At 42.5% G+C, this 23,177-nt stretch overlaps 1 protein-coding gene across 1 annotated transcript in view; it reads left to right on the top strand.

Moving 5' to 3' along the window:
* The first annotated feature begins 17,661 nt into the window (after nucleotides 1-17,661).
* The window catches only part of AGTPBP1 (ATP/GTP binding carboxypeptidase 1), a 198,792-nt gene continuing 193,276 nt past the window's right edge, over nucleotides 17,662-23,177 (top strand). The window contains 2 exon segments of the mRNA XM_045373027.2: nucleotides 17,662-17,817; nucleotides 17,819-17,860. Of these exon segments, the coding sequence (XP_045228962.2) occupies nucleotides 17,675-17,817; nucleotides 17,819-17,860 (185 nt within the window). The 5' untranslated portion in view covers nucleotides 17,662-17,674.

Raw genomic sequence — 23,177 nt, 5'->3', positions numbered from 1 at the left:
TTTAGAATAGTTTTTTCTAGTTCTGTGAAAAGTTACACTGGTCAAGTTTTACAGAAATAGTGTTGAATCTGTAGATGGCTTTGGGCAGTATGGGCCAAAGCAATATGGCCATTTTAATGATATTGATTCTTCCAATCCATGAGCAGGGAATGTTTTTCTTTCTGTTTGTGTCATCTCTGATTTATTTCAGCAGGGTTTTGAAGTTCTTCTTGTGAAGATCCTTCACACCCTTGGTTAGATGTATTCCTATTTATTTGTGTCTGTGTGTGTGTGTGGCTATTGTAAAAGGGATTGTGTTCTTGATTTGACTCCCAGCTTGAATATTATTGGTGTATAGAAATGCTACTAATTTTCATACGTTGATTTTGAACCTGAAATTTTACTGAGGACATTAATCTGTCGAGGAACATTTTGGTGGAGTCTTCAGGGTTTTCTAGGTAAAGAATCATATCATCAGCAAAGAGATAGTTTAACTCTTCATTTTTCTATTTGGATGCCATTTATTTCTTTCTCTTGCCTGACTGCTCTGGCTAGGACTTCTATTACGTTGAATAGGAATAGTGAGAGTGGGAGTCCTTGTGTTGTTCCAATTCTCAAGGGGAACGCTTCCAGCTTTTGTCCATTCAGTATGATGCTGGTTGTGGGTTTGTCATAGATAGCTCTTATTATTTTGAGGTATGTTCCTTTGATGCCTAGTTTGTTGAGGGTTTTTATGATGAAGGGATACTGGATTTTATCAAAAGTTTTTTCTGTGTCTATTGAGATGATTGTATGGTTTTGTTTTAATTCTGTTTGTGTGAAGAATCACATGTATTGATTTGCATATGTTGAACTAAGCTTATTCGCCAGGAATACCTTGATTGTGGTGCATTAACTTTTTAATGTGCTGCTAGATTCAATTTGCTAGTATTTCGTTGAGGATTTTTGGGTCTATGTTCATCAGGGATATTGGCCTGCAGTTTTCTTTTTTCATTGTGTCTTTGTTGTATTTTGGTATCAGGCTGATACTGGTTTTGTAGAATGAGTTAAGGAGGAATTGCTCCTTTTCAATTCTTTTGAAAAGTGTCAGTAGAATAGGTAGAACCTCTTCTTTGTAAATCGGTTAGAATTTAGCCATGAATCTCTCTGGTCCAGGGCTACTTTTGTTTGGTAAATTTTTTATTACTGATTAAATTTCAGAACTCAATATTGGTCTGTTCAGGGTTTCAATTTCTTCTTGATTCAATCTTGGGAGGCTGTGTGTTTCCAGGAATTTATCCATTTCTTCTAGATTTTCTTGTTTATGTGCATAGAGGTGTTCGTATTAGTCTCTGAGGATATTTTGTATTTCTCTGGGATTGGTTGTAATGCCACCTTTGTAATTTCTGATTGCGCTTATTTCTATCTTCTCTCCTTTTTTCTTTGTTAATCTAGCTAGCAGTCTATCCATCTTGCTTATCTTTTCAAATAACCAATATTTGGTTTTGTTGATCCTTTGTGTGAATTTTGGGGTCTCAATTTCATTCAGTTCTGCTCTGATTTTAGTTATTTATTTTCTTTGGATAGCTTTGAGGTTAGTTTGTTCTCATTTTTCTAGTTCCTCTAGATGTGATGTTAGATTATTAATTTGAGATCTAACTTCTTGATGTAGGTGTTTAGAATTATAAATTTCCTCTTATCACTGCTTTTACTAACAAAGAAATTCTAGACTTAAACTGAACATTTGACCAATTGGACATAATAGATATTTAGAAAATACTCCACCCATCAACCACAGGATATACATTATTTTCTTCACATGGGACATACTCAAAGATTGACCATGTGCTCAGCCATAATGCAAGTCTCAATACATTTTGGAAAAATCGAAATTGTACCAACCATACTCTTGGACCACAGTGGAAAATAGAAATGCCAAGAAGATCTCTCAAAACCACATAATTACATGGAAATTAAGCCAACTTGCTCCTGAATGACTTTAGGGTAAACAGTGAAATTAAGGCAGAAATAAAAAAATTATTTGAAATAAATGAAAACAAAGACACAACATACCAAAATCTCTGGGATGCAGCAAAAGCAATGTTAAGAGGGCTCTGTGGTTTTGACAGTGGCAGCTTCATTACACAGCTGTAGCTCTTGCAAGATAGCCCATCCTCTCCAGCTCTGCACTCTCTGCGTTCTGGTAACACTATTTCCTGCCCTTGCATCTTCAGCCTTAGAAATGGTAATGGAGCCCCACTGTTGCAAGCTCTAGGTGGCTCAACGTTCTTTGCTTGGTCCTTTCATGAAGGAGCTCTTTAAGCAGTTCCCTCATTAAAGACTCATCATTTGAAATATTTGAGCCTCCTGCCTGTAATCCCAGCACTTTGGAGGCCAAGGCAGGTGGATCACCTGAGGTCAGGAGTTCGAGACCAGCCTGGCCAACATGGTGAAACCCTGCCTCTACTGAAAATAAAAAAAAATTAGCTGTGCATGGTGGCGTGAATCTGTGATTTCAGCTACTCAGGAGGCTGAGGCAGGAGAATTGCTTGCACCCGGGAGGCGGAGGTTGCAGTTAACTGAGATTGTGCCACTACACTCCAGCCTGGGCAACAAAGCAAGACCTTGTCTGACAAAAAAAGAAAAAAGAAAAAAAAAAAGAGAACTATTTGAGCCTAATTTTATTTGTTGCCTGGACCTCAATAAATACAGCTTGCCTTATTTATATTCTATTTTCAACATTAATATTGTCTTTCTTAGTGTATTTTACACTATTATACTTAAAGATGGAATGGAATTAATTAAGTCAACAAATATTAATTGAGCGCTTACTGTGTGCTAGGTACTATGTGGCTATTTCAACATAGTGGTTATACAGTGGTAATTGAGACAATAAGGGCTCTGCCCTCATGGGGCATGTTTTGTCACTTTGGGCTGCTGAAACGAAGTACTATAGACTGTGTGTCCTTGATCAAGAGGCCCTCAGAGTCTAGTGGAGGCAACAGACATACATAAATGGCCAGCTGAGGACATATCAAGGGAACTGTGTGGTTACAGGCATAATTCTAGGTGCTCAATGACACTGAGTATAGGTCATTCATTCGTTCATTCATTCACCATCTACTAAACCTCATACCTTCTACCAGATCTTTAGGAGGAACTATCTCTTTATTATTATTGTGATTCGAGTGTAAAATAATTAATGCAACCCCAAAAGCCAAATCTTCGGACAGCTACCTGCCAATTCTCTACCTTTGCTATAAGCATCTTTTCTGCCTTTTCTGAGACTCTCCAAAGAGAGCTCCCCATTTGTTTTTTCCGTGACCTCCCACACATATCATCTGAGGGTTATGAAACCTCTCCCTCTAGAAAATGCGAATGATACTCTTACAGATTAACAGAATGTTAGCTCTGAAAGAGATGTTATTGTGTCTCATAAAAGCTAGTATTTGTCTGCATATCACGAAAAATGAATAGGGTAGTTTGTAGTTAGAAATAGCAGGCTCTTGGGAGGCCGAGACGGGCGGATCACGAGGTCAGGAGATCGAGACCATCCTGGCTAACACGGTGAAACCCCGTCTCTACTAAAAAATACAAAAAACTAGCCGGGCGAGGTGGCGGGCGCCTGTAGTCCCAGCTACTCGGGAGGCTGAGGCAGGAGAATGGTCTAAACCCGGGAGGCGGAGCTTGCAGTGAGCTGAGATCCGGCCACTGCACCCCAGCCTGGGCGACAGAGCGAGACTCTGTCTCAAAAAAAAAAAAAAAAAAAAAAAAAAAAAAAGAAATAGCAGGCTCAGGACCTCCAGCTGTCATGAGTGCTGAGGGCTCAATACCTCCGCATATCTATAGCCAGAGCAAATACATTACTAACAACTTTTACTGCACAGGCACCTACCAATCAGAATGAGCATTGACACTGATGCCAGACAGGGGCATCCAGATGACTGGCAGCTTGCCCGTAAGTCTTTCCTGTCACATTAATGTTTATTGGCCCATCTGCTTAAAAATACTACCTTAGAAGCCTGGGCACAGTGGCTCATGCCTGTAATCCCAGCACTTTGGAAGGCCGAGGTGGGCGGATCACCTGAGGTCAGGAGTTCGAGATCAGCCTGGCCACCATGGAGAAACCCCGTCTTTACTAAAAACACAAAATTAGCCAGGTGTGGTGGCCCATGTCTGTAATCCCAGCTAGTCGGGAGGCTAAGGCAGGAGAATCGCTTGAACCCGGGAGGTGGAGGTTACAGTGAGCTGAGATCGCGCCATTGCACTCCAGCCTGGGCAACAAGAGTGAAACTCCATCTGAAACAAAAACAAAAAAAACAAAAACAAACAAACAAACAAAACAAACAAACAAAAAACTACCTTAGGGATTGTTTAGCCCAGCCCTTCTGTTTGTTTATTTTTCAGATCTTTTGTTTTACAGAAGAGAGATCTAAAGTCTTAGAAGTGACAAGACTTAGCTGGGCGCGGTGGCTCATGCCTGTAATCCCAGCACTTTGGGAGGCCGAGGCAGGTGGATCACCTGAGGTTGGGAGTTCAAGACCAGCCTGACCAACATGGAGAAACCCCGTCTCTAAGTACAAAATTAGCCAGGGTGGTGGTGCATGCCTGTAGTCCCAGCTACTTGGGAGGCTGAGGCAGGAGAATTGCTTGAACCTGGGAGGCGGAGATTGCGGTGAGCTGAGATCATGCCATTGCACTCCAGCCTGGGCAAAAAGAGCAAAACTCTGTCTCAAAAAAAAACAACAACAACAAAAAAGAAGTGACAAGACTTACCCAAGGACATATACAGAATCTGGGTTTCTCCTCACATCTAGAGATGGCACCTCTTTATTACTGTAAAGCCCTTCAGAAAGCTCTTAGTCCCAACTCTGATCCTTTGTTCATTTTCTTCCTTTTGGCTGCTAAGCCCTCCATTCCATTTTCCCACTCCCATTTCCTTCTTCCCTCTTCGTAACTTCCTATTCTTCCTTCAAAGCCCTCAGTTCTAACTAATTAGCATACTGAAGCTGAAGCAGCAGCGTATTTTGGGGTGACATTCGAAAGCCAGAATTGACCTTAGGTTTCTCATTCTAAGAAAATGTATGTAAATTGTTCAGCACAGTTTCAGCAAATGGTAATAAATAATAACAATTATTACTGTTGTTCTTTTTAGCTCTGTGACTGTGAGTATGTTACTTAACATCTCTGAGTCTAGTTTCTTCATATGTAAAATGAGAAATTTCCAAGATGTTGTCCACAATGCTGACACGCACTATGAGGGTCATCTAGCAGTCACGTAGGGAGTTGGTGGGGGATGCTCTTCCAGTTGTCAATTAAACCGTGGAGGGTAGAATTTGAGAGTTGTTGGGAGTGATGTGCTAGGCCAATGCAGGGAGAGGAGTGCTTAGGGAGGAATGCAAAAGACAGACTAGAGGCCAGGCGTGGTGGCTCACGCCTGTAATCCCAGCACTTTGGGAGGCCGAGGTGGATGGATCATGGGGTCAGGAGTTTGAGACCAGCCTGGCCAAGATGGTGAAATCTCGTCTCTACTAAAAATACAAAAATTAGCTGGGCATGGTTGCGGGTGCCTGTAATCCCAGCTACTCGGGAAGCTGAGGCAGGAGAATCGCTTGAACCTGGGAGGCAGAGATTGCAGTGAGCCAAGATTGTGCCATACCACTCTAGCCTGGGTGACAGAGCAAGACTCCATTTCAAAAAAAAAAAAAAAAAAAAACACACACACACACACACAGAAGGATTAGATTGTGTCTGTGAAATAAGGATGTGAAGTAGACAGGCAGTAGGAAGCTGGGGAGGAAGGGATACGGGGGGCAGCAGTGAAGTGAACCCAAAGGTACGTGCAGAAACACAAGGTGCGGGGCACAGCATTCTTTTGAGTTTCAGGAAGCTTATTCAGGATGGGCTTAGGTGCTGAAGCAAGGGAATTATGATAAATCTCCCAAAATTAATCTGGTTTGGAGCTCAGGATACCTAGCCAGCCTCAAGGTTTCACATGCCCTTTTCCTGCAGCCCTTTGCTAATCAAATTAAACCCGTCCTGGCTATAAGGGAGTTTTCTGGAGCGCTAACTGGACATACTATGATTTGGCTTTCCAGTTGCTTCAGGCTGCATGCCTCAGGTCAAATTTCTCTTTCATTTTGCTACTATCTCCTTTCATCTTCTGTAATCATTGGTGATACCTGATCCAATTACATACGGGTGACTTTCCAGGAGTACTCTGTTGACTCATACTCCTGATTGCTGCTGATCCATAGAAGAAAAGGCTCTGGACTGGACTGGTAGGTTTTCACAGTGGTGCCATCCACTTTTCAGTTTCAGCTGCGATAGCAATGGAAATGAAACCACTTTAGTTAGAAAAGAGAACACTATGCTTTATTTTCCAGAATCACGTATGTGCTAGAACCAAAGCCAGCAGTAGGAAAAAAGTCACAGAATTAAAATCTGTCTTCCACTCCCTCACCTCCCATTACTGCTTCTGATACTTTCGAAGCTCGTTGCCTCTCTGTGCCTCATTTGGCCCAGAGCCCGAACATATTGTTCTTTCAAACTCTAAACCATTCATTCATGATAATCTATCTTTTGTGGCTTATTTCCTTTTCATTGAATTCATAAATATCTGAAAATTGTGTTTTTAGCTGCAAAGGTATTTCCCTCATAGGTTAAATATTTCATAGCTATAAAATCTCCCGGAGAACTGTAATTTACCTCAAACAAGAGACTGCTAGGCTGAGGATTTTAGGCAACTTGATATAACTGTAGTGAAGATATTTTGGGAGGCAGTTAAGGTTTTTTTTTTTTTTTTTTTTTTTTTTTTTTTTAAAAGCATATCAGCCACTAGTGCTAGCTAGTATTGCCTAGAAGATAAGTAGAAATGTTTTACAATGTCTGTGATTCTGCACAAAATGTGAATTGATCTTACACAACTCTTCAAAAAACTGAACCAGGAGCTGCTTTATTATTGAAAGCAGAAGTGGTCGTCCCGGTCTTCAGTATAAACTAGGGCACTGAACAAAAAACAGTAAAACTAGACTAACCCAGTTATTTGTCCAGGTCCAGCTCTTCCAGAGCCATGTGGACAAAACATTTATTAAAAATTGTCAGCCAGGTGCGGTGGCTCACACCTGTAATCCTAGCACTTTGGGAGGGTTGAGGTGGGCATATCACCTGAGGTCAGGAGTTTGAGACCAGCCTGGCCAACATGGTGAAACTCCCGTCTCTACTAAAAATACAAAAATTAGTCGGGCATGGTGGTGCGTGCCTGTAATTCCAGCTACCTGGGAGGCTGAAGCAGGAGAATTGTTGGAACCTGGGAGGAGGAGGCTTCAGTGAGCCAAGATCGCCCTTCCTGCCTGGGGGACAGAGTGAGACTATCTCAAAAAAAAAAAAAAAAAAAAAGAGTCCATCTGGCTTCCAGGAAGAAACAGCAGCATGATTCATAAGGGAAGAAAAGACATTTAGGTATGAAATAATCACAATGCTGGAGGGATGTCTATAATTTGTAAGAAATCACTGCTGTCAATACATAATGGGGCTTTCATTATCTGGCTGCTCTCTGAACAAAGCCGGTAACAATTAACACATGACAAATCAATTTGCCTTTTACAGAAACCATCCAGAGATGGTTTGTAGATATGTGATTGCTAGAGTTTCAGGAAACTCCTAAATCCTATAAAGTTGATCCAGATTTATTACCGAGGCAAGTACATCCCCAAAGAAAGCTGTAGCCTGATAAGCAATGTTATAACCCAAGTGTATGAAGAAATAAAGAAGAAACAGCAGGTTGGGTTCTGTGTGGAGGACACATATAATAAGAGTTGGTTAGGGGTTTTCTGCCAGTGTGTGCTAAAGTCAGCTAGTAGGGGTTTACAAGAACTGATAAATATTCGGGAATTTTGCAAGCCATTGTTAAATTCTGTTGATAGACCACTATGGGAGTGTTTATACCACAGAAAAGGCCAAATTGCTGTAGACCAGGGATTTTTGGGTTATTTTGTTTGTTTTCAGCCAGCCCACCATTGTTTAGCACTGTTGAAGGCAGAGTGATTCTTTCTATCAGGAATGTATATTCCTATCTCTCAGAGAGGCATGCACTGTTGTGGAACTGGAAAAACTCATCAGCCATCTCTCAGAATCTGGATTTTAGTATTCCTCTAATTTTGTTTGCTTCAGGTCTATGTTCACCAAACAACCTTCTGCTTATCCATTTGGTATCATCAGATGAGCTGGTGTTAAACTTCATTCTTTGAAGTCTTGGGGATTCTGAGGAGCCCTCTTAGGGAACATCTTGGGGAAGGGAAAGGAAGGAGAACTTGAGACTGGGCAGGTCTTTCGTCTGTCTTCAATCAGAGCAGCTTCATTTTCTGTTATATATTGGTTGTCCATAAAAACAAAACAAAACACAGTTGCTTGAAGAAAGCATACCGCTGCTAAATAAATAAAGCAATAACAAATAACTTTTGAAGATGGGCCAGAGCTGTTTGTTCACCAGAAAAGCACATCCCTTATTTTAATACGTTATTAACCTGGGTATAATTCAGCCATTCATGAGTTCAGTTAACATCAATTAGTTTTCAATCAACTGATAATGTTCAGATGCACCTACTGAAAAAAGCCAAATTTATTGTCTAACCATATTGAAGACAAGAAGAATTGCTCGTCTGGGATTTTTATTAGTGTAATCAGCAAGCCAAACTCTCTGGTAGCTTTTTGTTTTTGTTTTTGTTTTCAGACGGAGTCTAGCTCTGTCGCCCAGCTTGGAGTGCAGTGGAATAATCTCAGCTCACTGCAAGCTCCGCCTCCCCGGTTCACTCCATTCTCCCACCTCAGTCTCCCTAGCAGCTGGGATTACAGGCACCTGCCACCACGTCCGACTAATTGTGTTTTTGTATTTTTAGTAGAGATGGGGTTTCACCGTCTTAGCCAGGATGGTTTCTATCTCCTGACCTTGTGATCCGCCCGCCTTGGCCTCCCAAAGTGCTGGGATTACAGGCGTGAGCCACCGCGTCCGGCCAGCTCTCTCTTAACTGTAGCAGCTGGAAACATTCTTTTTGCTGCAAGGAAATGGGAAAATAAATCAATCAGGACAGCTGGGCTTAACTCATGGGAAGATTTCATCTTTTAAATTGGCTTCCCTTCTAATTACAAAAGTGACCTATGTTCCTTATAAAAATTTAGAAAATTAAGAAAGTAAAAGGGAGAAAATAAAAAATCGCTTATCCACATTCAGAGATAGTTCTTATTATTTTTGGTATATATGCTAGCTGTTTATTCAAATATATATATTCATACATATACACATGACTTCTTTTTTTTTTGAGACGAAGTTTCGCTCTTGTTGCCCAGGCTGGAGTGCAATGTCATGATCTCGGCTCACTGCAACCTCCGCCTCCCAGGTTCAAGTGATTCTCCTGCCTCAGCCTCCCAAGTAGCTGGGGTTACAGGCGCCTGCCACCACACCCAGCTAATTTTTTGTATTTTCAGTAGAGACGAGGTTTCACTATGTTGGCCAGGCTGGTCTTGAACTCCTGACCTCAGGTGACCCGCCCACCTTCGCTTCCCAAAGTGCTGGGATTACAGGTATGAGCCACTGTGCCTGGCCTACGCATGACTTTTTCAAAAGGAATTTCTGTTTTTAACTTGAGTGCACAATGTAATGCCACTCTTGACGGTTTTTAACAGTTTCCTCATCTGTGTACATGTGTTATTAGTCCATTCTCACGCTACTATAAAGATACTACCTGAGACTGGGTAATTCAGAAAGGAAAGAGGTTTAATTGATTCACAGTTCTGCATGACTGGGAGATCTCAGGAAACTTACAATCATGGCAGAAGATGAAGGGGAAGCAAAGCACATCTTACATGATGGCGTGAGAGAGAAAAGAGAGAGCATGCAGGAAAAAACTCCCACTTACAGAAACCATCAGATCTCCTGAGAACTCACTCACTGTCAGAAGAACACTATGGGGGAAACCACCCCCATGATCCAAGCACCTCCCACCAGGTCCCTCAAGTGACATGCGGGGATTACAGGGGTTACAATTTGAGATGAGATTTGGGTGGGGACACAGAGCCAAACCATATGAAATGACTGTGGATTAATCTATACATGAAAAGCTTTTCCCCTATATAAAATGCTGAATAAAAGCTAAATCATGGCCAGGCACGGTGGCTCACACCTGTAATCCCATCACTTTTGGGAGGCTGAGGCGGGTGGATCACCTGAGGTTGGGAGCTCAAAACCAGCCTGACCAACATGGAGAAACCCCGTCTCTACTAAAAATACAAAAAAATTAGCTGGGCATGGTGGCCCATGCTTGTAATCCCAGCTACTCAGGAGGCTGAGGCAGGAAAATCGTTTGAACCCGGAGGTGGAAGTTGCAGTGAGTGGAGATCACGCCGTTGCACTCCAGCCTGGGCAGCAAGAGTGAAACTCCATCTCAAAAAAAAAAAAAAAAAAAAAAAGCTAAACTAAAAGTTTCAAATTTAAATATAATCAAGTAAATTTTTAAAAAGTCAAGCAGGTACTATGTACACATGACATAATCTAAAGTCATGATATAGTATTCAATAAACATAAGTCTCCCTCTCACCTTCACCAGATAGCCTACCAGTTCTCTTCAGAGGCAGCCACTATATCAGTTCCTTATTTAGCTTTCAATGATATTCTGTGCATATCCAAGCATGCATATGAATTGCAGTGATGAATAAGAAAAGATTTCTGGTTTATACGTAGAAGTAGGACTCAAGTATTTTCTTCCTTTCTTTCTTATTTATTTGTTTATTTATTTATTTGGTTGAGACAGGGTCTCATTCCACTGGCCAGGTTGGAGTGCAGTGGTGATCATAACTCACTGCAGCCTCAAACTCCTGGGCTCAAGGGACCCTCCTGCCTAATCTTCTTGATTAGCTGGGACTACAGGTGCATGCCACCACACCAGCTATTTTTTAAAAAAAATTTGTAGAGACAGGGTATTGCTATGTTGCCTAGGCTGGTCTCAGACTCCTGGACTCAAGGGATCATCCTGTCTTAGCCTCCAAAGTGCTAGGATTAGAGGCGTGAGCCACTGAATTCAGACACATTTTCTCTTTCTGCCTCCCTCCCTCCATTTCTCCATCCCTCTTTCTTTCCTTTTCTTTCTTTCTCTCTCTCTTTTTCTCTTTCTTTGTCTTTCTCTTTCTCTCCCTCCCCCTCCCCTTCCCGCCCCCCCCCCCAACTCCCTTCCTTCCTTCCTTTTCATTTCAGTAGGTTTTTGGGGAACTGGTGGTGTTTGGTTACATGGATAAGTTCTTTAGTGGTGATTTATGAGATTTTGGTGCACCCATCATCACCCTAGCAGTATATGCTGTACCCACTTATAAGTGAGAATACATGGTTTGGTTTTCCACTCCTGAGTTACTTCACTTAGCATAATAGTCTCCAACTACATCCAGGTTGCTGCTTATGGCTGAGTAGTATTCCACGGTATATATATACCACACTTCCTTTATCCACTCACTGGTTGATGGGCGTTTGGACTGGTTCCATGTTTTTGCAACTGTGAATTGTGCTGCTATAAACATGCATGTGTAATGTGTAAGTGTCTTTTTCATATAATGACTTATTTTCCTCTGGTAGATACCCAGTAGTGAGACTGCTGGATCAAATGGTATATCTACTTTTAGTTCTTTAAGGAATCTCCATACTCTTTTCCATAGTGGTTATACTAACTTCTATTGCCAACAGCAGTGTAAAAGTGTTCCCTTTTCACCACATCCACACCAACATCTATTATTTTTTGATTTTTAAAATTACAGACATTCTTGCAGGAGTAAGGTGATATTACATTGTGGTTTTGATTTGCATTTCCCTGATAATTAGTGATGTTGAGCATTTTCCCACATGTTTGTTGGTCATTTGTATATCTTCTTTTGAGAATTGTCTATTCATGTCCTTAGCCCATTTTTTGATGGGATTATTTGTTTTTTTCTTGCTGATTTGTTTGAGCTCTCTGTAGATTCTAGATATTAGTCTTTTGTTGGAGGTATACATTGTGAAGATTTTCTCCCGCTCTGGGTTGTCTGTTTACTCTACTGATTGTTTCTTTCTCTGTGCAGAAGCTTTTTGGTGTAATTAAGTCCCATCTATTTATTTTTCTTTGTTTTTTATTGCATTTGCTTTCGGGTTCTTGTAATGAAAGTTTTTGCCTAACTCAATGTCTAAAAGAATTTTTCCAATGTTATCTTCTGGAATTTTTATGGTTTCAGATCTTAGTTTTAAGTCTTTGATCCATCTTGAGTTGATTTTTGCATAACATGAGAGATGAGGATCCAGTTTCATTCTCCTATACATGGCTTGCTAATTATCCCAGCACCATTTGTTGAATAGGTTGTCCTTTCCCCACTGTATGTTTTCGTATGTTTTGTTGAAGATCCATTGGCTGTAAGTATTTGGCTTTATTTCTGGGTTCTCTATGCTGTTCCATTGGTCTATGTGCCTATTTTTATACCAATATCATGCTGTTTTGGTGACTATAGCTTTGCAGTACGGTTTGAAGTTGGGAAATATGATGCCACTTGGATACATTCTTTAGGATAAATTCCTGTAAGAGAATCAAAGGGTATGCCAAATTTTAAAGCTTTAGATTTGGCAGGAATATTTAAGTTCCACTTCACAAATGAAGAATGTGAGGGTGGCCAGGCACAATGGCTCACACCTGTAATCCCAGCATTTTGGTAGGCTGAGGTGGGTGGATAACCTGAGGTCGGGAGTTCGAGACCAACCTGGCCAACATGGTGAAACCCCATCTATGTTAAGAATACAAAATTAGTTGGACGTGGTGGTGCATGCCTGGTAATCCCAGCTACTTGGGAGGCTGAGGCAGGATAATGCTTGGACCTGGGAGGCGGAGGTTGCAGTGAGCCGAGATCGTACCATTGCACTCCAGCCTGGGCAACAAGAGTGAAACTTCATCTGACAAAACAAAAAGAAAAAAAGAAGAATGTGAGTGAAGGTGTAGTGGTTTATACGTATGGATCTTTAAACTCAATTTTGCTTCTCTCTCTCTCTCCCTCTCTTTCTTTTTGTTAGAGGCATAATCTTGCTCTGTTGCCTAGGCTGGTGTGCAGTGGTGTGATTACAGTTTACTGTAGCCTTGAACTCTTGGGCTCAAGCTATCCTCCTGCCTCAGCCTCCCAAGTAGTTAGGACTACAGGCATGCACCACCACACCCAGTTAATTTTAATTTTTATTTTTTGTAGAGTTGGGGGGTCTCGCTATGTTGTCCAGGGTGGTCTTGAATTCCTGGTTCCAATAATATGCCTATACTGTCTGGGGTATATACCCTGGGGTTCGTTGTTGTGCGCCAAGAAAGAATTCAGGACACAGACACGTGTGGGTGGGTTAAGTAGTGGAAAGTTTGATAGACAGAAGAAAGGAGAGAGGAGAGCAGCTTCTTGGGAAAGAGAGATGTCTGAAGAGGGGGTGAGGAGGTGGCTCACAGTAGATTTTATAGGCATCAGGTTGGAGAAGGCAGTATCTGATTTACATAGGGCTCACACATTGGTTCCATCAGGTATGACGTCTACATACTGTGTGAGGGTGGGGGAAAAGGAAGGCTTGTCTCCCCACCGTAATCTTATTCTGCAAATGGGCTTTCCTGTTGATCTGCACCATGTTGTCTGCTTCTTACTGTACACGTGGCTGACAAAGAGAAGGGAGGGTGGGGCTGCCATCTTGAACATGTCTATCCCCGAGTTTCTGCTGGCATTCAGCAGTGCAAGCTCCCAGCTTGCTTGTCTATGTCTGCAGCTCGACCTTACAGGCTGCTCTTTGTTAGAAAATGATTTGGGGCTGCTTTTCATTAAAGAGAAAAGCCTTACCAAGGGCTCCCATACTCTCATTATCTGCCTAAATGATTTCTTCTTAACTCCTATATCACCAAGTGATCCTCCTGCTTTGGCCTCCCAAAATGCTGGGATTACAGGCATGAGCCACCACGCCTGGCCTTTAAGTTCAATTTTTCTGACCCTGAATTACATATCATTCACAGTTTACCATGGAAACCATTTGCCACTGTAAAAGATTTTGCATCAGAACCATTCATTGTGTGAAATCCCAGATTGCTTCCCTCTATTTCCCAGTTTTGCTGCATTCATTTAGATTCAGCTCTGGTTGTTGGTACTACATTCTGTTCTGTGGTCTATTTGTGGTAAACCTTTTAGTTTGACACAAGGCAGTGGTTAGGTCTTTTGTTGAGCATTATCATTTGCTTAATTCCTCAGAAGATCTCAAGAGGACTGTCTGGTACATAAGAGGTGCTCAATAAATGGTTGATTGTTCAATAGTTACAACAATCAATCCTCTAACTCCAGAGGACCAGCTATGTTTCAGAAACCTCATGATCAATCATGCTCTCCTAACATTTATGTTCTAGATGGAAATTGCTGTAGACTTTTTGAGAGGTCCATGACTGTTCTAAGCCTTATGACTACAGAGTTTTGTAATACAGTGTGTTGCATTTTCTATGTTACCTTATGAAAGGCATGGAGATAAGGAAATCAGCAGAAGAGGAGAAAGAGATAGCTGGGCTCCAGTGTTCACCTCTCTCTCCCCATGATTAGTCCAAAAATGAAACAGGCAAACATTTATTGAGTACCTACAAGGCTAGACTGAATAGAGGAATCCAAGTTAAATGAATTCCATTATATAGCCCAATTCTGATTATATCAGCTATTCACATTTAGTTTTATGTATCATGATAAGGTTTATTGAAGACGCTGTGGAAAGAGTGATCAATAGAAATTAGCTCTGTGTTCTGTATGGTTCAAAGTAGGGAGATAAAAGTATGATTTCCTGAATTACATTGAAAGGAGTCAGCCAGCTTGCTTTAGGCAGACAGTAAGGGAAGGGTCCCCAGAGAACCTCCCATCTGTGTTTCGTACAGATAAGGGAACTTACACAGGCGTCTTGCCTAAACATGCCTACAGTGGACTAAGGGCCCGCATGCACTCTGGGGGAATGGGGTGGAGCCACCAGGAATTTGCGCCTTATACAAATAGGGAACCCAGCCCCATGAGCTTGCATGTAAAAGCCCTTGTATTCAACTGTGAAGCGGGCAACTGGGAACCTGCTTTCAGGACCCTTTTCTTTGCTGAGAGCTTTCCTTTTGCTTAATAAATTCTACTCCACTCACTCTTCAAATGGCTGCGTACCCAATTTTTCCTGGTCTTGAGACAAGAACCTTGATCTAGCTGAGCTAAGGAGAAAAAAATCCTTCGTCAACATGGTTTATTGCCATATGAAGATAATTTGTTTTCTTAGGTTCACAATGTATAGAGGCAGAGAATTAAGGGAATAATTTCACAGGGAATACACTCCATAGATGATGTATATTAACTACATAGTGAGTTCCAAAACTATTAAAATCTAGTTGTTCAATTAAGTTTGAAGCAGACCTCTGTGGAAAGTAAAGTCTAATTAAAGATTGAGGTGGGTGTGGTATTAATGCCTGTAATCCCAGCATTTTGGGAGGCTAAGGCAGGAGGACTGCTGAGCCCAGGAGTTTGAGAACAGCCTGGGCAACTTAGGGAGACCCCGACTCTACAAAAACAATTTAAAAAGTTAGTCAGATGTGGTGACATGTGCCTGTAGTCCCAGCTACTCAGTGGCAGGCTGAGGTAGGAGGATTCATTAAGCCTGGGAGGTCAAGACTGCAGTGAGCCATGATTGCACTTCTGTATTACAGCCTTGGCAACAGAGTGAGACTCTTGTCTTGAAAAGAAAAAAAAAAAGAAAAGAAAAATAATTGAGGTGTACCTTTACCTTTTGGAGGTTGAGGTTCTTGGGAGAGATGGTGTCCAACATATAGGAGATCTGTGAGGATATGCAAAGTCCCACGATGCTACAGGGTGGTGCCAGTGTTGGTGGACAGGCTTCAAAGCTTAAAGGCTAACAGGATGTGGCCCTGTTGCAGCCTGAGCCGGTAGTGTTTAGGGAAGTGGCGGACAGAGCTTACAATCTGCCACCCGCTGAGCTCTCAAAGCATCTCGCAAATTCTTGAGTTTATATGTATTTTGAAATCCTGTAGTTGAAGTCAGTAACTTATATATGGTGTTTGATAAGGTGTAATGTCACATTAGCTAGGGGAGGTGAAGTTTATTTCAACTTCATACATGTGGGATCTGATGAAGAGTGATGTCACATTCCCAGGAGGTGGGGGAGTAGCTCTAAGTTCTTAATTACCACAAAACATAAATCACTCACTCTTGTGGCAAACTATGTGATCGGAATCATTTCAAAGCAACATAACACTGCTGTTTATCTTGTGTCGGTTAATCTCCTGGGTCTGTGTCCTGGTCATCAAACTATGCTAACAGTGCTTGTGAAAGTGGGATTCAAATTCCACAAACACACACATCCACATAATACCTTCCTATATTGCAAGTTGACTCATTTAGAAACATGTTCTTTAAGAAAAGTTTCAGGTATATTACATGTATTTTTAGCATTATTGTAAAATTATTACATTATTATTGGGTATTTTCAGATAATACCTTTCCGATTGGGTGGTTTGGGGTGGTGGTTGTTTTTAAATTATTTTAAATACCGTAACCTATCTTTTAGTGCTCACGATGAAGGAAACTACGATGTTTACAAAATGGCAGTTTCTTGTTCATCTGAATAAAGACATCTACCAAGGGTAAACTGTAAGAAGCATTGCGGTGTACCTTGGGTTACTTTTTGAATTGCTTTCACACCTGCTTAATTTTATTGGAACAAGATCATAAAACAAAACAAAAATCCCACAGTTCTCAATGCATTCCCTTATCTAGTAGTAATATTACATTCCTTACCATAAACAGTAGCAAACATGATCTTGTGCATCTTGAAAAAGTAAATGATGTCAGTATTTATTTGCAATACATTACAGTACACTTAAATACAGTCAAAACAGAAGGGGGTGTATTAGTAATTTCTCTGACACATTACTCTGGCTCAGATAAAACATTCCGCCTTTGCCTTCAGTATCCAACTTAGCATTACCGTTTTGATTATATGCAGGCACCTTTTCAAAAAACAGTAAATCAGCATGCTATTTTGTTCGCTGCAGCACCAGGCATCCAATTTACTGAGGTTTGGCCACAAGGTGCAATCCTGTTGTTTTCTGGGAGCCCGACTGTAGTAACAGAATGTCCCTTCCAGCCTCTTATTACGGACCCTCCTTGAGGTCAGGAAAGGTCTAAGTTTTACCGCAGTCCCCAGCGTTTGATGCGACCCCGGGATCAGGTGGGGAGCGTTAAGAACCCTTCCTAAGAGTGACTGATTGATGGCGGGGGAAGGGGTGGGCGCGGGCTTAGTTCCGGGAAAAGGCTGGGGCCCTCGTTGGGAGTGTACAGAAAGGTGACTTGAAGAACGTGGGGAGTCGCTCGCAGTTCGGTACGGTGGGGCGGTGCCCGGGGCTGCTGGGGACAAGGCGCCGGCAGCCCGCGGAACACCCGCCCCTAATTCCCGCTCCCGTTCACGCTCCGCCCCCACGCGCGCGCTCCCTCCCGTCGGGCGCGCAGAGGGGCGGGGCGGAGCGCGCACGGGGGTAACAGGGGACGCGCCGGGAAGGGGGCGTGCGCTGTGCCCCGCCCCTTTCCTGGCCTCGTACGCCCCGCCCCCACTCCCTGCGCGTGCTGGGAGCCGGCTGGCAAGGCGTGCGGTGGGCGGGGCGCCGCGCTGACGTTGCCCGGGATGCGGGCAGGTTCCGCCGCCTCCAGCGCCGCCGCCGCAGCTGCCGCCGCCGCCGCCTCCGCCTCGCCTGCCACCGGGGTTTGTATGAAAACACCGGGCGGCGGGCGGCGAGGGATCCGCCGTGATCCAGGTGCCGAGCTGGGCTGCGGCTCTTCGCGGTCCCCGCCAGCGCCCCATCCTGAGCCGGTGAGCGCCTCGCTGCCGTCCGCGCGTCCCGGCCGTCCGTCCCTCTGCTGTCCCCGGGCCGCGGGAGATGCAGGCGGCGGCGCCCGGGGGTAGGAGGGGTGACCCCGGATCCCTGCGCCCCTTACCTGACGGGTTGTGTAACGCATGTCTTTCACGGGGCGTGAGGGGAAAGCACTCGGTCTTGAGGGAAAGCCCTGACGGGCTGGGGCTTTGGCTGGGTCTGGAAAACGCCTTCCCCAGTCCCCGGACCCTCGGTGGACCCCCGTCCCAGTCGTTGCGGAGGGTATTGGGCGCGGTCTCTGGGCGGAGGCCGCCCCTTCTGCTCTGCCCTTTCTCTCGGGCCCGAGCTCGCGGCGCCGCGGGGAGTCTAACCGAGGGGCTGCAGGGCCGGGGCAGGCGCGCCCAGCCCCGCGCCCCTCCTCCGCGGTGGTGGCCGGCTGCCGGGTCGCGGGCCCCTGTGCTTCGGCAATCCTAGGGTTCCCGGCTGAGCGCCAGCAAGGTGGGATTTGCTGTGACATCGGCGATGGGCAGGTTTGCTTCCTCTCCCTGGGTGGTTTGAGCTGAAGTGTGTCTTCTGTTTACAACTTGTCGCCTTGAGCATTTGGTTTGAACCTGAATCGGATCACCCTCGATGACAGTGCAGAGTTTCCTTAGTGTCTTCCTTCCTGAATTGCGGGTTCTCAATTGCAAGTGTTCAAGGACTCCTGTAACCCAAAGGCTTGCTCGACTCTACCGTAATTTTACCCCTTGTGCCGTATAAACCTCTTATGAGCACCAGGGCAATTGGAGTTGGTTGGGTTCCTTTCCTGGGCGTTTACTCATTGTAGAATGGAGTTTTCATGCATCATAGTGTAATCGATGTGAATGTTGATAATTTAAAGCCCATTTCCCGTTTTAACATAGCTCACTCAAGTGCCTGAAAGTAGCGGAAATTTTCTTTGGCAGTATTAATTCTAGCTGGGTTTTTTCCTTCAGGTGTTTAAAATTGTAGTTGTGTTTAATTACAATTCATGACAATTTGTGGTTAGAAAGGACCTTAACAGTCTTCTTAATCACTCATTTTCACTTACCTTTTATGTCCGTTTTTTAAGCTTTATGTAAATCAAATTATCCTTTGTGAACCTCTGAATTATTCTTATAAACTGGTTGTCTGGGAAAACCAGAAAGTTATTTTTGTAATTGTATTGTGGAATGTTTTTAGTTCGGTAGGCCAAAAAAGAAGTGATTTATTTAAGGAACTTTAAATGGTGCTTATTTTAAAACATGTGCCAAATGTCAGAACCAAACAAAACTCTAAAAGATTTGTAAGTATTTCCTATGTAGAATTACTGCGAGATAATAAGTCGTGCCATACCCGCTCTTTCTCATCCTGCAGGCAGAGTTCTAATATGACTTGTTCATTTTCCCATTCCACTTCTCTTGAGTTAAATTCTATGGTGAAGTTATAGGTTCATTTTTAATGATCACGAAACTCTGCCTTGAATTGATTCATCACATAATTACAACTGCAGACTCATTCTGAACTTGGAAATGAAGTGGATAGGCTTAACACTACCCTCGTATTTGGCCAACATAGCAAAACATTTGAATCTATTAATGTAATTTAAACTTTTGTAGAAGCAATTTTTATAAAGCTTTTCCAATTGACTTGAATTGAGGCATTGTTCTCTTTAGAAAAGTGTAGCTAGGCTGCTATATAATAATGGTTTTACTTCCATTAGCAGAAGGAAAAGAGGTCCAAGAGTTATGAAATTTTGTAATTTGTATTCTACTTTTTTTTTTTTTTTGAGACGGAGTCTCACTGTGTCACCCAGGCTGGAGTGCGGTGGTGCGATCTTGGCTCACTGCAGCCTGCCCCTACCGGGTTCAAGCGATTCTCCCGCCTCAGCTTCTTGATTGTAGGCGCGCGCCACCATGCCCAGCTAATTTTTGTGTTTTTAGTAGAGACAGGGTTTCACCATGTTGGCCAGGCTGGTGTCGAACTCCCAACCTCAGGTGATCCACTGGCCTCAGCCTCCTAAAATGCAGGGATTACAGGCATGAGTCACCGCACCTGGCCTGAATTTTTTTTTTTTTTTTTTGAGACGGAGTTTTGCTCTTGTTGCTCAGACTGGAGTGCAGTGGCCTGATCTTGGCTCACTACAACCTCTGCCTCCTGGGTTCAAGCGATTCTCCTGCCTCAGCCTGCCGAGTAGCTGGGATTACAGGCGCACACCACCACGCCTGGCTCTAATTTTTTGTATTTTTAGTAGAGACGGGGTTTCACCATGTTACTTAAGCTGGTCTTGAACTCCTGACCTCAGGTGATCTGCCCACCTTGGCCTCCCAAAGTGCTAGGATTACAGGCGTGAGCCACCGCGCCCGGCCTGACCTTAGTTTTTTTAAACCTCATCCAAAGTATTCATCTTCCCAAATCTGCTTTTCTTGCTTGAAGTCCTCCACTATCTGAAAATTGAACAGTGCGTGAATAGCAATTGATGCACCTGTCAGAGGGCCGTCTGCAAGATGGGAGCTTTCCTTAGGCAATGGGTTTCAGTATAAACAACCGAAATTGTGTAGGGTGGGCCCTGAATTTTAAACTTCAGATATTATCGTTGATTACTATGCCTGTGTACTATAGTGTAGTGGCTAAGCGGTTGGGCCCCAGAGCCAGATGGCTCGGTTTGGGTCCTGGCTTTACTTTAAGCAAGTTGTTTTTATTTACTTATTTTTTTAAAGCAAGTTATTTGTCCTTTTCGTGCTCCAAAAATGACATAATAATAGTATATACTCTTAAGATATTCTCAAATATTAAGTGATTAATATATGTACAGTGCTTAGCCCACAGTGCCTGGCATTTAGTAACTGGTGCCTAGGAAATGTTGCTATTATTACCGTTGCTCTTCCTCAGTCTTCAAAGGGATCTAGTAAGCGGAAAAAGGACTTTTGGCGGATGGAGCAGTATTAGTGCAGATTAATTCCACTATGACCCATTTGCTCCTTTGGGGTTAAATGAGAGCTTAGTCTCACCGTCCTGCCTTGGAAACATGTAAGTCAGTTTTAAATAGAACAGCTAGATCCTGAGCGGGGTGCCCTGGGATGCTACTGGAGAGCTGCTGATATATCCCTGTTTGTCCCTTCTGACAGAACTTTGGATTGTGTCCCTCCTGTTAGTGATGGCTGCTATTTTAATATTTTAATCATCTGTTTCTGAGTTTGTGATTGGGTGTTTCTTTGACCATAATGTGCCGTTATCAAAAATGTAATCTGTCAAAATATTGGTAGGTACATACGTGTTTATTTGATCAGAATATTGTATGTTGTTTCCAGGGCACACAAAATCAGTTTTATCTAAGTATTCTTTATTTTCTTTTTTATTGATATTATATAGAGTGAGGTCAGTTTTGATTTGACATTGTGTTCATTTTCAGCTTTCATATAATTTTCCTAGGAACTTTTTTTTCCCCCTCCAGTATGATTTTACATACTTGTTCTTGGTTTGCAGAGGTCTAATATTAAAACTCTAAATGCTTTCAAACGTTTGGTCTCAGAACCCTTTTACACTGTTAAAAGTTGTTGAGGATCCCCAAAAAGCTTTTGTGAATTTATCTATGTTTACTGTATTGTAAATGAAAAGAGAAATATAAATTGTTTTGTCAGTTCACTTAAAATGACAATTATAAACTCTTTACATGTTAATATAAACACCATATTTTTAATGGAAACAACTTTTTTTTTAAACAAAAAATAAGGTAGTGAGAAAAGTGGCATTGTTTTACTTTTTTTGTAAATCTGTCTGGTTTAAGGGAAACAGCTGGATTATCATATCTGCTCCTGCATCGAGTCTATTGCAGTATGTTGTTTGGGTTGAAGTACATATAGAGAAAATCCAGTGTCACACAGGTAATGGCTGAACAGGGTGGAGAGGCCAGGGGAGGGAGCATTTTAATAGCCTTTTCAGATAATTGTGGATATTCTTGTTTGGTATTATATCAAAACTCAGTAAGTGGCAATTTCTTAAAGGTTAGATGCAGTGGGAAATCATGTAAGTGGATTTTTGCATGCTCTGGTAAAACCCATTGGCTTGAACTTTGAATGGATCTTATACCCATTCCTGAGATTGTAACATCATTCCTTGGTCATTTGTAAATATTGGTTCAGTGTTACGCAGATCTTCCAAATGTTGACATCTTTCATCATGCAATGTCAAAGAAAGTTATGGTTGTTAATATCACCACTCATTTTGTTAGAGACAAATTATTGGGAAGCTGTTTAGGTCTTGACATGACGATGGTGGATATGAATTTTCCAGAATTCGGATTTTTGCTTCAAAGCTCAAATTTTATCATTGGCAACAAATGAGACTTGTTTACTTAAAGTGACAAGCAAGCTCAGTTTATTCATTTCTGAGAAAACCTCTGCCAAAATATTCCAATTTGAATAACCATAGTCTGTCAATCATTCTTTCAGTCACTTTCATTAAAAAAGAGGCTAGTTCAAGCTGTCAGTTCAGTTACAGAAGCACTTTACTTTGAGACAACCATCAGTTATTATAATTCAGTATGTAGCAGAAATGGTTCGTGCAAACTTCCCATTTTGTCACATAAAAAGGTGTGTAAAAATTAATAATTTTTACTGTTTCAAGGACATTCTTAAGTGACATTGACTTTTTCTTGTCTTTTTTTTTTTTTTTTGAGGTGGAGTCTTGCTGTGTTGCCCAGGCTGGAGTGCAGTGGTGCAATCTCAGCTCACTACAAGCTCTGCCTCCTGGGTTCATGCCATTCTCCTGCCTCAGCCTCCCGAGTAGCTGGGACTACAGGTGCCCACCACCATGCCTGGCTAATTTTTTGTGGTTTTAGTAGAGATGGGGTTTCACTGCGTTAGCCAGGATGGTCTCGATCTCCTGACCTTGTGATCCACCCGCATACACCTCCCAAAGTACTGGGATTACAGGCGTGAGCCACAGCTGGCTTTTTCTTGTTTTATAATTGTTGGTGGTTGATGGTGACTTTAATTCAGTCCAAGATGACAGTAATTTTAATATTTTAAATTTTAGTATTATACAAATAGTGTTACAGAAATAGGGGACCACACATCTTGTGGGTCCCCTAAAAGAGTGTCAGGACCCCAGGGGCCCATGCACCATGCTTTTAGAACTTTTGGATTTAAATCTTAAAGAGGATTTCTCACAAACCTTTGATTAAGAAGTGAAGTGGTAGTGACAATCTCTGGTTTGTTTTTGTTTTAGGCTTTGGGACCTGGTAAAGGCCGTATTAAAAAAAAAAGTATTCTAGCTAGATAGTAGGAATAAGCTCTACAGTGTTCTCTAGCACTATCG

This window comes from Macaca fascicularis, chromosome 15, assembly GCF_037993035.2.
Source record: "Macaca fascicularis isolate 582-1 chromosome 15, T2T-MFA8v1.1".
Taxonomy (NCBI): domain Eukaryota; kingdom Metazoa; phylum Chordata; class Mammalia; order Primates; family Cercopithecidae; genus Macaca; species Macaca fascicularis.
The sequence above is the reverse complement of the archived record's forward strand: the minus strand, read 5'-3'. Positions and strand labels throughout refer to the sequence as shown.